Here is a 16035-nt window from a genome sequence, read left to right as displayed (position 1 = left end):
AGCGCCGAAGCCGAAACCAAAACTGAAATTTGGTCAGCCTCTACTGCTGACTTGGGGAGGGTGGGGAATCTCTTCTTTCACTTTCAGCAGTTACCTGGGGTTCTAGAAGGCTCTATTCATTGCTAGGGGATCTTGAGGAGGATCATTTTCACATTCCTCATTGAGTTTCTAGTCCTCTAGGTGCATTGCAAACTGATTTTCAAATGAAAATGTGCCTGGTGCATAAAATTTGGGTGTGTTTACACCCATGTACTTTGTAGATGCAAGCTATGACCTACACAAGACGCATAGAGATTTGAAATGAAACCATATAGACTTTCATTTCCCCAGCCAACAGGGGCGTAGCCAGACTTTCGTGGGAGGGGGGTCCAGAGCTTGAGGGGAGGGGGCACATTTTAGCCCCCCCCCCAGCGCCGCCCCCCCCGTCTCTGCCAACCCCCCTCCCGCCGCGAACCCACCGCCGCCTACCTTCGGTTTTGCTGGCGAGGGACCCCAATCCCCGCCAGCCGACGTCCTCTCCGACTGTTCTGCTGCAGTCAGACTCAGAAAAGTCTTCTTCCTTCAACAGTTGCATGCTGACGTCCTGCACGTTGTACGTGCAGGACGTCAGATTCAGAAATCTACGGGGGCCCAGGCCCCCTCAGGCCCCACGTAGCTACGCCACTGCCAGCCAATCTCCATCTGCTTTTTGATGGAGGTGAATCTAGGTGCACTGTGAGGGTAGTTCTATGAAGTAACTGCTACTATTTATGAGCCACTTATACATGGAAATGTTTAGAACACTAGTATATAAGCATGTATGTGTGCATAGTCACATGTACACGTTGGATATGCACTTCAGTATTATTTTATACACACATATTTCTGATAGCACATAGTTTGCAGGGCATGCACATGGATGGAGCACAAAGTTACGTGCATAAACTATGGAATCCTGTAATTTTTTGCGGGCATCTCCAGAACATAGGCATACACGCTTACATGAGATTTATGGCTGGCATAAGTGGGTTATGCTTAAGCGTATACGTACATATATACCCTGTAAGGCTATTATTCTATAAAGGAAAGTAGATGCCAACCACAAACTCTGCTGTCTCCCTACCTGGCCCTCCCCAGGCCACCTTTGAAGCCCTGGTGGTCTAGCAGCCTCTTTGGGGCAAGAGCTATCCCAAGTTGCTCCTGCCCCCACTGGTTCTGTAGTAAAAATAGCTGCCATGATTTCTTACAGCAGCTTTGTAGCAGGCATTTTGAGTTTGAGACTAGCATGGGCAGGAGTGACTGGGGATTGCTTCTGTCCATGCTGGTTCCAGTCTCAAAATGCCTGCTCCAGCCTCCCATGGCACTCTCGTGATGCTTGTGAGAAAAGGAGTAGGGTAGGCTGGCTCTTTCAAAACAACAAGGGAGACGCATGTGTAATATTAAGTCTTTATTGAGACGTGGTCTTTGGAAGTATATTCTTTGACTCTTGGACTACGGCATTTGCTTTCTTTTGTGCTAGACCTTGGAAACATCGTTTTATTGCACCACAAGACTCCTGAGGCAGGCACAGCCTACTCCTTTTTTCACTTGATTGACTTTCGTAGGGATTGAGTGTTCCTCCACTATTGTGGTTGTTCTTTTTTTACTCTTATGAGGCTGCCATGGGTAGCCATTATGACCGCAGAGCTGGCAGGGGCAGTAGCAACTCAGGATTACTCCAGCCCCAAAGAGGTCACTAGGCTGCCAGAGCTTCGATCTCGAAGGTAGGCCTGGGGGAAAGCCTATGGGTGGGGGAGAGAGGATGGCACAGAGTGGTCACCGGCAAGTTTTAGTTTCAGCCGAAAATGCCCTTGCATTTTCTGCCCTAACCAAAGCTTGGTCAAATCTGGATTTCATGCCAGTTTCGGTGCTGCAGCCAAAACCGAAATTCAATTGGCCTCCTCTTTGATTACTCTCTGTTGTAATATTGGTTGTAGCACATTGTCTTCACTGGCCTGCAGGCATATTTTTCTTTTTTTGAAAATTGAGTGGTGGTCATACCATGGGTACATTAATGCCCATGGACATTAGTGCAGCAGAAGAAAATGAAATGAAATCCCTGCATGCTGCTAGCTACCAGTGGGTCCACCCCTTTTTGGTGCGGGTAAAAGTACTCACAGAGGGAGAGAGCAGTTTTTAGCCTTCCTTACCCCCCCCCCCCCCCCCCACACACACATTTTACCACATAACTTCTGAAATTGCCTGGAAATTGTCTTCCTTGTTGTAAAATTTTGTAAAATTAAAAGAAAAGGTTAGCACAATAGAGAAATGAAATATTAATTTATTTTGTACAATGTATTTTCTTTCATCTTCCCATTTTTTCAGTATTTAAGAAACTGAACATTTTATATGAGGGTTTGGTGTCTTTCCTAAGGTGACTGATTTAAGTTTTCATTAATTAATTATTATTATTATTATTATTTTATTATTCATAGGTTTCAGGAAAAGGGAAATTTAGAAGTCTTGCTGTTTACTATCCAAAGTGACATGAGAGCAAAGAATCGAAAACCGTATGTCCCACATGAGGGCAACAGCATTTCCGTTATCAATAAGGTAAGAGGTGCAGCAGTTGGCCAAATATTTCTTTAAAATATCCCCAGAGCAGGAAAAGTTACTGCTTAGGTTATTTTATTTTGATTTAGCTTGCACCTTTTCATTGGTATCTCAAGGTGAATTATATTCAGGTACAGTAAGTATTTATTTCCTCATCTCTAGAAGACCTTATAAGGCTGTGGTTCTCAACCCAGTTCTCGGGACACACCTGGCCGGTCGGGTTTTCAGAATATCCACAATGAATGTACATGAGAGAGATCTGTATGTATAACCTCTATCGTATTCACATCTATCTCAGGCATATCATTATGGATATCCTGAAACCCTGACTGGGAGTATTGTGAGGATTGGATCGAGAACCCCTGCTTTGAGGGCTAGATCTAATAGCATGTGTTAAATGCACGCTAATATAAGGTATGTTCTGACTAAAACAGGCCCCCATTGACAAAAAAGGGGCTTGCGTTAAATAGCATTATTGTGAATTAATGAGCATTACCATGTAGATGCATATTGATTAATTTAGCCCTGAGTTTGTGTCTGAGGTAACAGAGGTTTAGTGACTTGCTCAATGTCACAAGGAGGGGCAGTAAAATTGAACCTTGGATATCCTGCTTCTCAGCCTGCTGCTCTAACCTCAAGGATATTTCTGTACTCCAGATTAGATTTTTGGGCTGTCTGTATGTGGATACACCTCTCATATAAAGGCTAACCAAATTTCAGTTTCGGTTTCTGATTCGGCACTGAAACCAGACTAAAATCCAGGTTTGGGTTTTGGCCGAAAATGCCTGTGCACAGACAGGTGCTGGTTCCAATCACAAAATGGCTACCAGGACCTCCCACAGCAGTCTTGGCAGCCATTGCATTGGAGCAGCGGCATGGGACAGGAAAGAGTGGAGTTTGTTCCTGCCACTGAAAAGGCCACTAGACCACTAGGGCTTCCTAAGGTAGGCACGGGGAGGAACTATGTATGGTCTGGTGGGATGGGGGGGGGGGGATTGAGAGAGAGAGGGGTCTGCCACCAGGGGAGGTGAGCTCAGAAGGGAGCTTTTTTGGTCGGATGTGGGGGAGCAGTTTTGTTTATGGTTTCCATTTCTGCTGAAACTGAATGACCAATTTTGTTCGCAGATTCGGTTTCGCTAGAAACCGAAGATCCTGACTTCATTCTAGTTCTACTCTCATATCTGTTTAGATTTCTAGGGAATCTTTATATTCACACCCAGTTACGAAATGGGAACGTGAACAACAAAATTCAGGATGTTTTTTTTTTTTGGGTGGGGGTGGAGTTAGGTGTGCAGGAGTATTTAAGACTACAGGAACTCTCATTCTGTTATCTGGAACGAAGTGCTTAAGAACATAAGCTACAAAGTGGATATGAAAGCTTACACAATGGTTCATTGAAAGAACGTAGAGGCAGATATTGAATGAGATACTGAGTGGTGAACTTAATAGCTTAACCTTATCCAGATATTCAGCTGTAGCTAACTGCTTAAAGTTGCTACTGAATTTAGAAAGTCATTTTTGCATGTAGATGTCTCTTTTAAAAGTACATGCATTTGATGTAAGCATGTTCTGAGATGGAGTTTGGACAGAGTACAGGTGGAGGTGTGATTTACATGCATATTTTATACCTGTACAGTTACACCTGCTCCCAAGCCACAGGCGTGTTTTACCCATTATCTCTGTAGGATTTGTGCTAGTATTTTATAAAGACATGTGAAGGCCTATTTTACGTAGAACGTGGAGATTGGAATTGAGACATCCAGTTCTGGGACATGCTCAGTTCCAGATGCATTTTCGAAAAGGCTGTGCCGATGCAGAGGCTTGTCTAAAATACCTGCAGTAGTGCATATGTGTATTTGGCTGCATGTTTAGCGGTAAGCAATCATTTTACAGAGATACACGTTGAAAACATGAACGGCATAAACTTGGCAGTTTCCATATGGAAGTGGTGATTTCAATAGTTTTACCTGTAAATAGTGCCATTTCCATGTGTATCTGTCCCGTTTCACAAACCTAGAGGTGTTAGTGCTGCCAAGTAAGTAGTGAGGCTGCAATTGTTGATTTCCTTCATTCTGGAATCGGAAATAAACAATGGGGGATTAAGGGCAATTACGCCCTTCTTCTCTTGTTTAAAGTCCTGGCTGAAGCAAGCACTTTTTCAAATCTGAACTTCTGAGCTGGTCGTTTGGCAGTAGCATAGAAGTTGAAATAAAAATCCTGCCTGTCTTAGTGCTGTGATATGGTCCCACCCTCTCACAAGGGTTTCCATGATAATGGGAGACTCATGCTGGAGGAGAGGGTGGGGCACTGCAGGGCCTGTTAGAGTGCTAATGGGCAGATGATCAAAAGCCCCACGCTGTTCCAAACAGCGCTCTAAAAATAGCGCTGGAACAGTTTGGGGCTTCACCGCACCTACGATCAGAGATAATTGCATGCAAATTTAAGCACGCAATTCTCTTTCGTCATGGGGTAGAAGTGCGGGAGGATGGCACAATCCTCCCTTACTTGTTTGACCCTGACAAACACAGGGGCTGGAGGTCCATAGCACCACCGGACCCCAACTACCCCTGCTCCGAGCAAGGCGAAATGGGGGCTGGAGGTCCGGTGGACCTCCAGTCCCCCTGACTCCCCCCTCCCCGACACAGGTTCAGGGAGGGCTTAAGATCTGGTGGGTCTCCAGCCCCCCTAACCCCCACCAGCATTCATAAGAAGTCCCTGGTGGCCCAGTGGACCACAGTCAATCTCCCCACTCCCTGCCTTAGGTTGGTGGCCTCCCTCCTCTTCCTTCAGCCCCCTCTGAATCTGTGTCGGGGGGGGGGGGGGTCAGGGGGACTGGAGGTCCACTGGACCTCCAGCTTCCTGTCGCTGGGGGGGGAGGTCATCGGGTTGACAGTTCCTGGGGAGGGGGGGTCATCGGTCGGTTCCTGCGGGGGGTTGCTGCATTGGAGGAAATGGGGGCCTGCTAGCATGCAAATGCATGCTGGACAGGGCTCACTATTCTTCCTCAATGGTCTGGAAACCCTAATGCCTGCTCCGAGCTGGTGTAGGGTTTGCCACGGCCAGCGAGCCAATCTTTGATGCGCTGATCATTGGGGATGAATAGGTTTAGCATGCATTTGCATGCCACTTGTGCTGTTTTGCATGCATTTGCATGTTAGTTGCGTTCAGAACCTGTGAATGCGTTTCATGGGGCAGTAGCACACGCAGGCGCTAGTATGGCGCTAACAGCCTCTAGCACCTGTGTTTGTTTCTGATCATCGGCTCATAAGTCAGGCAGGTGCCATGCTGGATTTTTATTTCAAATTCTGTGCTACTACTTTGGGCAATAGTGAGAAAGGCAAGGGCAGACCAGGAGGTAAGGGGGGGGGGGGGGATCCAAGGAGAGGATCTGGCTGACAGTTGGGAGGATGGGCACAACCCTCTCTCCCCCCTTCCCCATGCCTATAGACACTTAAAATTTAATTATAGTACTGTTTGGAGACTCATAGCATGACCTGTAGCTCTAGAAGATCTTTTCCACTGAAAGAGGCTGGTTTGTTTTGCTGGCTATACAACTTTGGAGTATTTGAATTTCTCTGCCATATGTGACCGTCTCTGGGAAAAGGTGACTAAAGCAGTGGATCCAAAGTGTTGAAAATGACCAGTTTTTCATGTCATGAGTCTATAAGCAGTCTTAAAAAGTTACATGTTGGAACTTCTGTAACTATTTTTATTTTTTCACATAAAAGTATGGGATTTTGACTGTTGTATTACAATTTGTTCGCTCTATCAGAATTCATTAAAACTTCATTTTTTGTTTCTGGTGATTTTAGTCACCTTTTTGTCAGAGATGGTCACACTTATCCTTTCTCTTTCCTCTGCTATAGACTGTAAATATTTGGATCTTTAAATAACATCTTATAGAGATTTTGAAGCAGACCCTATACATTTTGATAGCTCTTCTCTGGACTGCTTCTACTTTGTATTGTTTTGGAGGTAAAGCCTCTAGAATTGAATTCAGTAATCTAGATGAAGTCTCACTGATGACCTGCACATACAGACACATTACTTCTCTTCTTGTGTTGGTCATGGCTCTGTCTACGTGCTGTAGCATTTCACTGGAAGTAACTGTCACCTTGTACTATTTCAGTACCCTGAGATCATCAGATGTGATCACTCTGAGGTGTCTTTCCTTTTTGGTAGACAAATATCTTTTCACCAGAAAAAAAGGAGCAAGGAAACAAAAAATGAGGAATTCAAAGCTGAGTGATGATAAAAATCCTGTTTATTTTTCAACTTGCTATAGGTGTATAATCAAAGGACTTGAAATGGCCGTGTTTCGGCAAGCGTGCCTTCATCAGAAGCCCTTAACATACACAGTACACAATGGGGATCGTTTTCGAAACAGAAAAACATCTAAAACGTGGCATAAAGCAGTATTTGGACTTTTTTCTCATAAAAGTGTTCACATCGGTATTTTCAAAACCTGTATTTCAGATGTTTTTCTGTGCTGTTCTGTAGTGTGTCCAAATCTCAAGGGGGTGTGTCAGTGGTGTGTTAAGGGAGGGATTTGGGTGTTCCTATGACTTGGACGTTTTTCAGCCATAATGGAACAAAACAAAAATGTCCAGGACTAAAACTAAGGCGTTTTGAGTTTGACCTGTTTTTAGAATGAATAAGGCACAGAAAGGTGCCCCAAATGACCAGATGACCACTGGAGGGAATCAACAGTGACCTCCGAATACCCCGTCAGTGCTCACTGATACCCTCCCACCCCCCAAAAAATGTGAATAAAAATATGACTTACCAGTCTGTTTGACAGCCTCAGATGTTAAAGTTGGGTCTATTAGAGAATCATGCAGGTCCCTGGAGTAGTGTAGTGGTCGGTACAGTGCACTATGGAGTGGGGGACTCGGGTCCCTATCTCCCTCTACCTCTCACACTTGTGGTGGAAACTGTGACCCCTCCCAAACTCTTCAAAACCCTACTGTACCCACATATAGATGCCCCCTTCACCCATAAGGGCTATTGTAGTGGTGTACAGTGTGAGACAGTATGTTTTGGGTGGGTTTTGGAGGGCTCAGGGAACAAGATAAGGATGCAAAGGTGAGATGTGCACCTGGGAGAATTTTTATGAAGTGCACAGAAGTGCCCCATTGCTCTCCTGGGATGTTTTGGGGATGAGTCTACTAAAAATGCTGGCTCCTTCTACATCCCAATGGCATGAATATCTACATTTTGCACTTATTCGTTTTTGGTTTTTTTTTGAAAATGGACCAAAAAAAACAAAACATCCAAAACACAAAACCTTGTTCGAAACAGTATTTTTGAAAAAAAAAGATAGCTGTTTTTCTCTTTTGAAAATGACCTTCTTTCCTATTCGAATTTTGGACGTTTTGTGCAAAACGTCTAAAGTTGGTCTTGGACGTCATATCAAAAATGCCCCTCCACATGTAGCAGTCACAAAGTAGGCAAATGCAAATCACATCAACCCGAACTGTATGCTGCCAGTCAGTTTGTTCGCCTGTGTTTGCTCTGTATAGTTCGGGTTGATGCGACTGCTGCATATTGTGTACTATATACATTAAGGGCTCCTGACGAAGGCATGCTTACCGAAACATGGCCGTGTCCTTTGATTGTACACCTATAGCAAGTTGAAAAATAAACAGGTTTTCTATCATCACTCAGCTTTGGTTTCCTCATTTTTTGTTTCCTCACTCCTTTTTTTCTGGTGTTTGCATGTTTGTGAGAACTGGAGTTTCACCTTCTTTTGCTTTTTTTAAAGATATCTTTTCCCCATAATCTATTTTTCCCTTGGATTTCTGCACTCCAGATACATGACTTTGCACTTTTTTTTTTACATTGTTTTTATTTGAGGTTTCTGCTGGGGTCTTCTGCCACAAGAAACTGCAGTTTCATATGATCTAATTTTTCTTATCATCTTAAAAGCAGAAATCAATATGACTGAATCTTAGATAAATGTAACTGAATATTTATCCCAGAACATGATACAGAGAATAATCAGAATCTTAGGGATGAAAGGTCATAAGCTGTGGTGCATCTGCCATTTTCTGGGTGTTGGTGGGGTAGAAAGCATGTGACTTATAATTCCTGCTGTATTTCTGTCTCAGGCCTGGGAGAGGCTGGAGAAGGCAGAGCATGAGCGGGAGGTGGCACTGCGGGAAGAGCTGATCCGCCAAGAGAAACTGGAACTGTTAGCTCAGCGTTTTGACCACAAAGCAGCAATGAGGGAGGCATGGTTGAGTGAAAACCAAAAGCTAGTGTCTCAGGTAAGTGAGACTTTTCAGCTCTCCCCACATAAGAAAAGTGAACAGGCATATAGGGGGGGGAGAAGGCAGTAGCAAATATAATATATTATCATCAGTCATCTGTGGTTTAATACAATTGATGTATTGCCTTTCAACAATAGCATCAAAGTAATTTACAAGTCAATAAAAAACAAGGATGGGAAATAGAATATTACTAAAATACAATAACTCAGTCAAAACTTATGAACAATAAATTAAGACCTGAAGGGAGGTTACAATATGTTTCCAAAGAGAGGGAAACAGAAGAGATACATGCATATTTCCCAAAATAAAGCTAGACAAAGATGGTCCCCCACTCAGCTCAGGCCACAGTCTCCCTCTCTATTCGATTTTAACTTTAAAGTTGGAAAAAAACATGTTTCAAAAATGTCTTAAAAGTTAATCAGATATCCATCAAGGCATCCATTTATCAGTAGTCATTTACCACCATCGTCATCAGACATCCAGCGATCATGGCTCATCATTCATTGCCAATTACTATCAACATCATTCACCACAATCATGCATTAGTCATCATGTGTCAGTCATTATTATCCACCATTATTTTATTTTTATTTATTTATTTATTTATTTATTTTATTTATACCCCGCGCTTTCCCACTCATGGCAGGCTCAATGCGGCTTACATGGGGCAATGAAGGGTTAAGTGACTTGCCCAGAGTCACAAGGAGCTGCCTGTGCCGGGAATCGAACTCAGTTCCTTAGTTCCCCAGGACCAAAGTTCACCACCCTAACCACTAGGCCACTCCTCCACTCATTAGTCATCAATTATTGGTAATCTGTCACCATCATCATAATCCATTTATCCATTGATCCTCAATCAATAATCATTAGTCATGATTCACTATCATCATTTTTCATGGCCACTATTGTCCATCAATTATTATCTGTCACACCATGATCATAATCTATCCATCCATTGGCCAATCAATAAATAACCATCAGTCACAATTCACTATCATCATCGTTCATGATCATCACCACCCATCAATTATTTGTCACATTATCATCATTCATCATCAGTCACCATCATTGTCCACCATCAGTCATAAATAATTATTGATTATCATTAGTCATACTCAGTCATCATCTATCAATTATCCATCTATTAATTGTCAGCTAACACTGCCTTATCACTGACATAATATTACTATAATCATCATTCATCCATCAACTATCATTTCAATTATTCTTGCCGTCTGTCAAGTCATCCATAAATCATCCGTCACCATTATCATCTAACATCATTCATTAGTTATCATTATTCTCCAAGGACAAGTAGAACTTTTGAATCCTCACATTGGGGTGATGTCACCAACAGAGCCAAATGCAGGAAACAATGCTCCAGCAAATTTTTCCAGAAGCCTTTGAGTAGGCTCACTCTACTACCACTGTTGCACGAGACCTCCTTAGTGTAATCTATTTTCTCCGAGGACAAGCAGGCTGCTTGTTCTCACTGATGGGTGACGTCCACGGCAGCCCCTCCAATCGGAAACTTCACTAGCAAAGTCCTTTGCTAGCCCTCGCGCGCCCGCGCGCACCGCGCATGCGCGGCCGTCTTCCCGCCCGAAACCGGCTCGAGCCGGCCAGTCTTCTTTTGTCCGCACTCGGTACGGTCGTGTTTTCGCCGTGTCGAGCCCCGGAAAGTCGACCTCGCGCGTCCAATTTATTTTGAGCGTGTTTTTTTCCTTCGGGAAAGTTTTCTCTTAGTCGGGAAGTGCTCCGGAAACCCCCCGCCGGGTTTCGTGTAAATCCTCCCCGTACTTCCAGCTTTTTGCCCCGGTAAGTTTTCTTTCGTCGTCGGGGTAGGCCTCTTTTTGGCCTCGGTCGAGATTTTTCTCCCTCTAAATTTTGGTGCTTCAAATTTCGCCATTTCGGCTTTTGATTTCGCCGGCGTGATTTTTCCGCCCATGACATCGAAGCCTTCCAGCGGCTTCAAGAAGTGCACCCAGTGCGCCCGGGTTATCTCGCTCACTGATCGACACTCGTCGTGTCTTCAGTGTCTGGGGGCCGAGCACCGCCCTCAGAACTGCAGTCTGTGTTCCCTGCTTCAAAGGTGGACTCAGGTAGCGAGACTAGCCCAGTGGAACGTGTTGTTCTCGGGCTCTTCGTCGGCATCGGCACCGGGATCTTCGAGTGCATCGACGTCGTCAGCGTCCAGACCATCTTCCTCGGCCGCCCCTGCATCGAGTGCATCGAGGCATCGGGCCTCTGCATCGGCGCCGAGACATCGGATAGCTGCATCGACGTCGGTGGTACCAGGACCTCGTCTGCTGATGTCGTCGGACGGTGGTGCATCGGGTGGAGTGCAGGTGAGGGCTGTCCATTCCCCTGCTGGTGGCGGTGAGCCCTCGGGTGGGTCTCCGCCTACCCTGAGGGCTCCTGCGGTACAGCCCCCCCCGAGATCGACCTTCTTCAGTCTCGGCCCCGAGGAAGCGACGGATGGATTCGACGTCCTCCTCGTCGGTGCCGGGGAGCTCCGGTGACATGCTTCGGAAGAAATCGAAGAAGCATCGACACCGGTCTCCTCCCCGTGTCGGCACCGAGAGCTCTGGGTCGCCGAGGGATTCGGCACCCAGCAGGCATCGGCACCGAGAGGACCGCTCACCCTCTGTTCAAGAGGTGTCGATGCGCTCCGCTCTGGACAGCCCGGAACAGCCTCCACGCCCGGAACAGGTACTGACGTCGACGCCTGCATCGACCTCTCAGCCTTTCTCTGCAGCCACTCTAAACGAGAGCCTCCGGGCCGTTCTCCCAGAGATTCTGGGAGAGCTGTTGCGCCCTACCCCTCCGGTACCGGCGGTGCTTGCGCCTCCGGTACCGTCGAGCGTGGCGCCGGCTGGCCCATCGCCCAGGTTGAGGTCCCCGACGTCGGTACCGCGTGCGGTGCCGACCGCGGCCACCTCCCAGGAAGGCTCCCCGACCACGTCGGCGGAGGGAGCTTCGCCGATGCGGGCAAGGGAGTCTACCTCTCGACGCCCCCATCGTGGACGGGGTTCCACGGAGTCGAGCAGGGCGAGGTTGCAGACACAGGTCCGGGAACTCGTGTCTGACACCGAGGGTGAGGCCTCGTGGGAGGAAGAGGAAGATCCCAGATATTTCTCTGACGAGGAGTCTGAGGGTCTTCCGTCTGATCCCACTCCCTCTCCTGAGAGACAGCTTTCTCCTCCCGAGAGTCTGTCTTTCGCTTCCTTTGTCCGGGAGATGTCTACGGCCATCCCCTTCCCGGTGGTTGTGGAGGACGAGCCCAGGGCTGAAATGTTTGAGCTCCTGGACTATCCTTCTCCACCTAAGGAAGCGTCCACTGTTCCCTTGCACCATGTCCTGAAGAAGACATTGCTTGCGAACTGGACCAAGCCATTAACTAATCCCCACATTCCCAAGAAGATCGAGTCCCAGTACCGGATCCATGGGGACCCAGAGCTGATGCGCACTCAGTTGCCTCATGACTCTGGAGTTGTGGATTTGGCCCTAAAGAAGGCTAAGAGTTCTAGGGAACATGCTTCGGCGCCCCCGGGCAAGGACGCTAGAACCTTAGACTCCTTTGGGAGGAAGGCCTACCATTCCTCTATGCTCGTGTCCAAGATCCAGTCCTACCAGCTCTACACGAGCATACACATGCGGAACAATGTGCGGCAGTTGGCGGGCTTGGTTGATGCTCTTCCCCCTGAGCAAGCCAAGCCTTTTCAGGAGGTGGTCAGGCAGCTGAAGGCGTGCAGAAAATTCCTGGCCAGAGGAGTTTATGACACTTTTGATGTTGCGTCCAGGGCCGCTGCTCAAGGTGTGGTGATGCGCAGGCTCTCATGGCTGCGTGCCGCCGACCTGGAGAATAGAATCCAGCAGCGGATTGCGGACTCGCCTTGCCGTGCGGATAACATTTTTGGCGAAAAAGTCGAACAGGTGGTAGAGTCTCTCCACCAGCGGGACACCGCATTCGACAAGTTCGCCCGCCGGCAGCCTTCAGCTTCTACCTCTACAGGTAGACGATTTTTCGGGGGAAGGAAGACTGTTCCCTATACTTCTGGCAAGCGTAGGTACAATCCTCCTTCCCGACAGCCTGCGGCCCAGGCTAAGCCCCAGCGCGCTCGCTCTCGTCAGCAGCGTGCGACTCAGCAAGGCCCCGCGGCTCCCCAGCAAAAGCAAGGGGCGAGCTTTTGACTGGCTCCAGCAGAGCATAGCCGACATCCAAGTGTCAGTGCCGGGCGACCTGCCTGTCGGAGGGAGGTTGAAAGCTTTTCACCAAAGGTGGCCTCTCATAACCTCCGATCAGTGGGTTCTCCAAATAGTCCGGCAAGGATACACCCTCAATTTGGCCTCAAAACCTCCAAATTGTCCTCCGGGAGCTCAGTCCTACAGCTTCCAGCACAAGCAGGTACTTGCAGAGGAACTCTCCGCCCTTCTCAGCGCCAATGCGGTCGAGCCCGTGCCATCCGGGCAAGAAGGGCTGGGATTCTATTCCAGGTACTTCCTTGTGGAAAAGAAAACAGGGGGGATGCGTCCCATCCTAGACCTAAGGGCCCTGAACAAATATCTCGTAAAAGAAAAGTTCAGGATGCTTTCCCTGGGCACCCTTCTCCCCATGATTCAGCAAAACGATTGGCTATGCTCTCTGGACTTGAAGGATGCCTACACACACATCCCGATACTGCCAGCTCACAGACAGTATCTGCGATTTCAGCTGGGCACACGCCACTTCCAGTACTGTGTGCTACCCTTTGGGCTCGCCTCCGCGCCCAGGGTGTTCACAAAGTGCCTAGCTGTGGTAGCAGCGGCGCTTCGCAGGCTGGGGGTGCACGTGTTCCCATATCTCGACGATTGGCTGGTGAAGAACACATCCGAGGCAGGAGCCCTGCAGTCCATGCAGATGACTATTCGCCTCCTGGAGCTACTGGGGTTTGTGATAAATTACCCAAAGTCCCATCTTCTCCCAGTGCAGAAACTCGAATTCATCGGAGCCCTGCTGGATTCTCGGACGGCTCGCGCCTATCTCCCAGAGACGAGAGCCAGCAACTTGTTGTCCCTCGTCTCGCGGGTGCGAGCGTCCCAGCAGATCACAGCTCGGCAGATGTTGAGATTGCTGGGCCACATGGCCTCCACAGTTCATGTGACTCCCATGGCCCGCCTTCACATGAGATCTGCTCAATGGACCCTAGCCTCCCAGTGGTATCAGGCCGCTGGGGGTCTAGAGGACGTGATCCACCTGTCCACGAGTTTTCTCGAATCCCTGTTTTGGTGGACGATTTGCTCCAATTTGACTCTGGGACGTCCCTTCCAAATTCCTCAGCCACAAAAAGTGCTGACCACGGATGCGTCTCTCCTGGGATGGGGAGCTCATGTCGATGGGCTTCACACCCAAGGAAGTTGGTCCCTCCAAGAACGCGATCTACAGATCAATCTTCTGGAGTTGCGAGCGATCTGGAACGCTCTGAAGGCTTTCAGAGATCGGCTGTCCCACCAAATTATCCAAATTCAGACAGACAATCAGGTTGCCATGTACTATGTCAACAAGCAGGGGGGCACCGGATCTCGCCCCCTGTGTCAGGAAGCCGTCAGCATGTGGCTCTGGGCTCGCCGTCAGGGCATGGTGCTCCAAGCCACATATCTGGCAGGCGTAAACAACAGTCTGGCCGACAGGTTGAGCAGGATTATGCAACCTCACGAGTGGTCGCTCAATTCCCGTGTGGTGCGACAGATCTTCCAGGCGTGGGGCACCCCCCTGGTGGATCTCTTCGCATCTCAAGTGAACCACAAGGTCCCTCAGTTCTGTTCCAGGCTTCAGGCCCACGGCAGACTGGCGTCGGATGCCTTCCTCCTGGATTGGGGGGAAGGTCTGCTGTATGCTTATCCTCCCATACCTCTGGTGGGGAAGACTTTGTTGAAACTCAAGCAAGACCGAGGCACCATGATTCTGATTGCTCCCTTTTGGCCGCGTCAGATCTGGTTCCCTCTTCTTCTGGAGTTATCCTCCGAAGAACCGTGGAGATTGGAGTGTTTTCCGACCCTCATCACGCAGGACGACGGGGCTCTTCTGCATCCCAACCTCCAGTCCCTGGCTCTCACGGCCTGGATGTTGAGGGCGTAGACTTTGCCTCTTTGGGTCTGCCAGAGGGTGTCTCCCGCATCTTGCTTGCTTCCAGGAAAGACTCCACTAAGAGAAGTTACTTCTTTCATTGGAGGAGGTTTGCCGTCTGGTGTGACAGCAAGGCCCTAGATCCTCGCTCTTGTCCTACACAGACCCTGCTTGAATACCTTCTGCACTTGTCTGAGTCTGGTCTCAAGACCAACTCCGTAAGGGTTCACCTTAGTGCAATCAGTGCATACCATTACCAAGTGGAAGGTAAGCCGATCTCAGGACAGCCTTTAGTTGTTCGCTTCATGAGAGGTTTGCTTTTGTCAAAGCCCCCTGTCAAGCCTCCTACAGTGTCATGGGATCTCAATGTCGTTCTCACCCAGCTGATGAAACCTCCTTTTGAGCCACTGAATTCCTGCCATCCGAAGTACTTGACCTGGAAGGTCATTTTCTTGGTGGCAGTTACTTCGGCTCGTAGAGTCAGCGAGCTTCAGGCCCTGGTAGCCCAGGCCCCTTACACCAAATTTCATCACAACAGAGTAGTCCTCCGCACTCACCCTAAGTTTCTGCCAAAGGTCGTGTCGGAGTTCCATCTGAACCAGTCAATTGTCTTGCCAACATTCTTTCCCCGTCCTCATTCCTGCCCTGCTGAACGTCAGCTGCACACATTGGACTGCAAGAGAGCATTGGCCTTCTACCTGGAGCGGACACAGCCCACCAGACAGTCCGCCCAATTGTTTGTTTCTTTTGACCCCAATAGGAGGGGAGTGGCTGTAGGGAAACGCACCATATCCAATTGGCTAGCAGATTGCATTTCCTTCACTTACGCCCAGGCGGGGCTGGCTCTTGAGGGTCATGTCACGGCTCATAATGTCAGAGCCATGGCTGCGTCGGTAGCCCACTTGAAGTCAGCCTCCATTGAAGAAATTTGCAAAGCTGCGACGTGGTCATCTGTCCACACATTCACATCTCATTACTGCCTGCAGCAGGATACCCGACGCGACAGTCGGTTCGGGCAGTCAGTTCTTCAGAACCTGTTTGGGCTTTAGGATCCAACTCCACCCCCCGAGGGCCCTGTTTGTTCTG

At 48.2% G+C, this 16035-nt stretch overlaps 1 protein-coding gene across 1 annotated transcript in view; it reads left to right on the top strand.

Moving 5' to 3' along the window:
- SPTBN4 (spectrin beta, non-erythrocytic 4) overlaps positions 1 to 16035 on the top strand; it is a 373692-nt gene that overhangs the window by 33835 nt on the left and 323822 nt on the right. The window contains 2 exon segments of the mRNA XM_030219988.1: positions 2454 to 2571; positions 8682 to 8840. Coding sequence (XP_030075848.1) covers positions 2454 to 2571; positions 8682 to 8840 — 277 coding nt within the window.

The sequence above is a fragment of the Microcaecilia unicolor genome, chromosome 11 (assembly GCF_901765095.1).
Source record: "Microcaecilia unicolor chromosome 11, aMicUni1.1, whole genome shotgun sequence".
NCBI lineage: Eukaryota > Metazoa > Chordata > Amphibia > Gymnophiona > Siphonopidae > Microcaecilia > Microcaecilia unicolor.
Note: the sequence above shows the minus strand (reverse complement) of the source record. Positions and strands in the feature narration are given on the sequence as shown.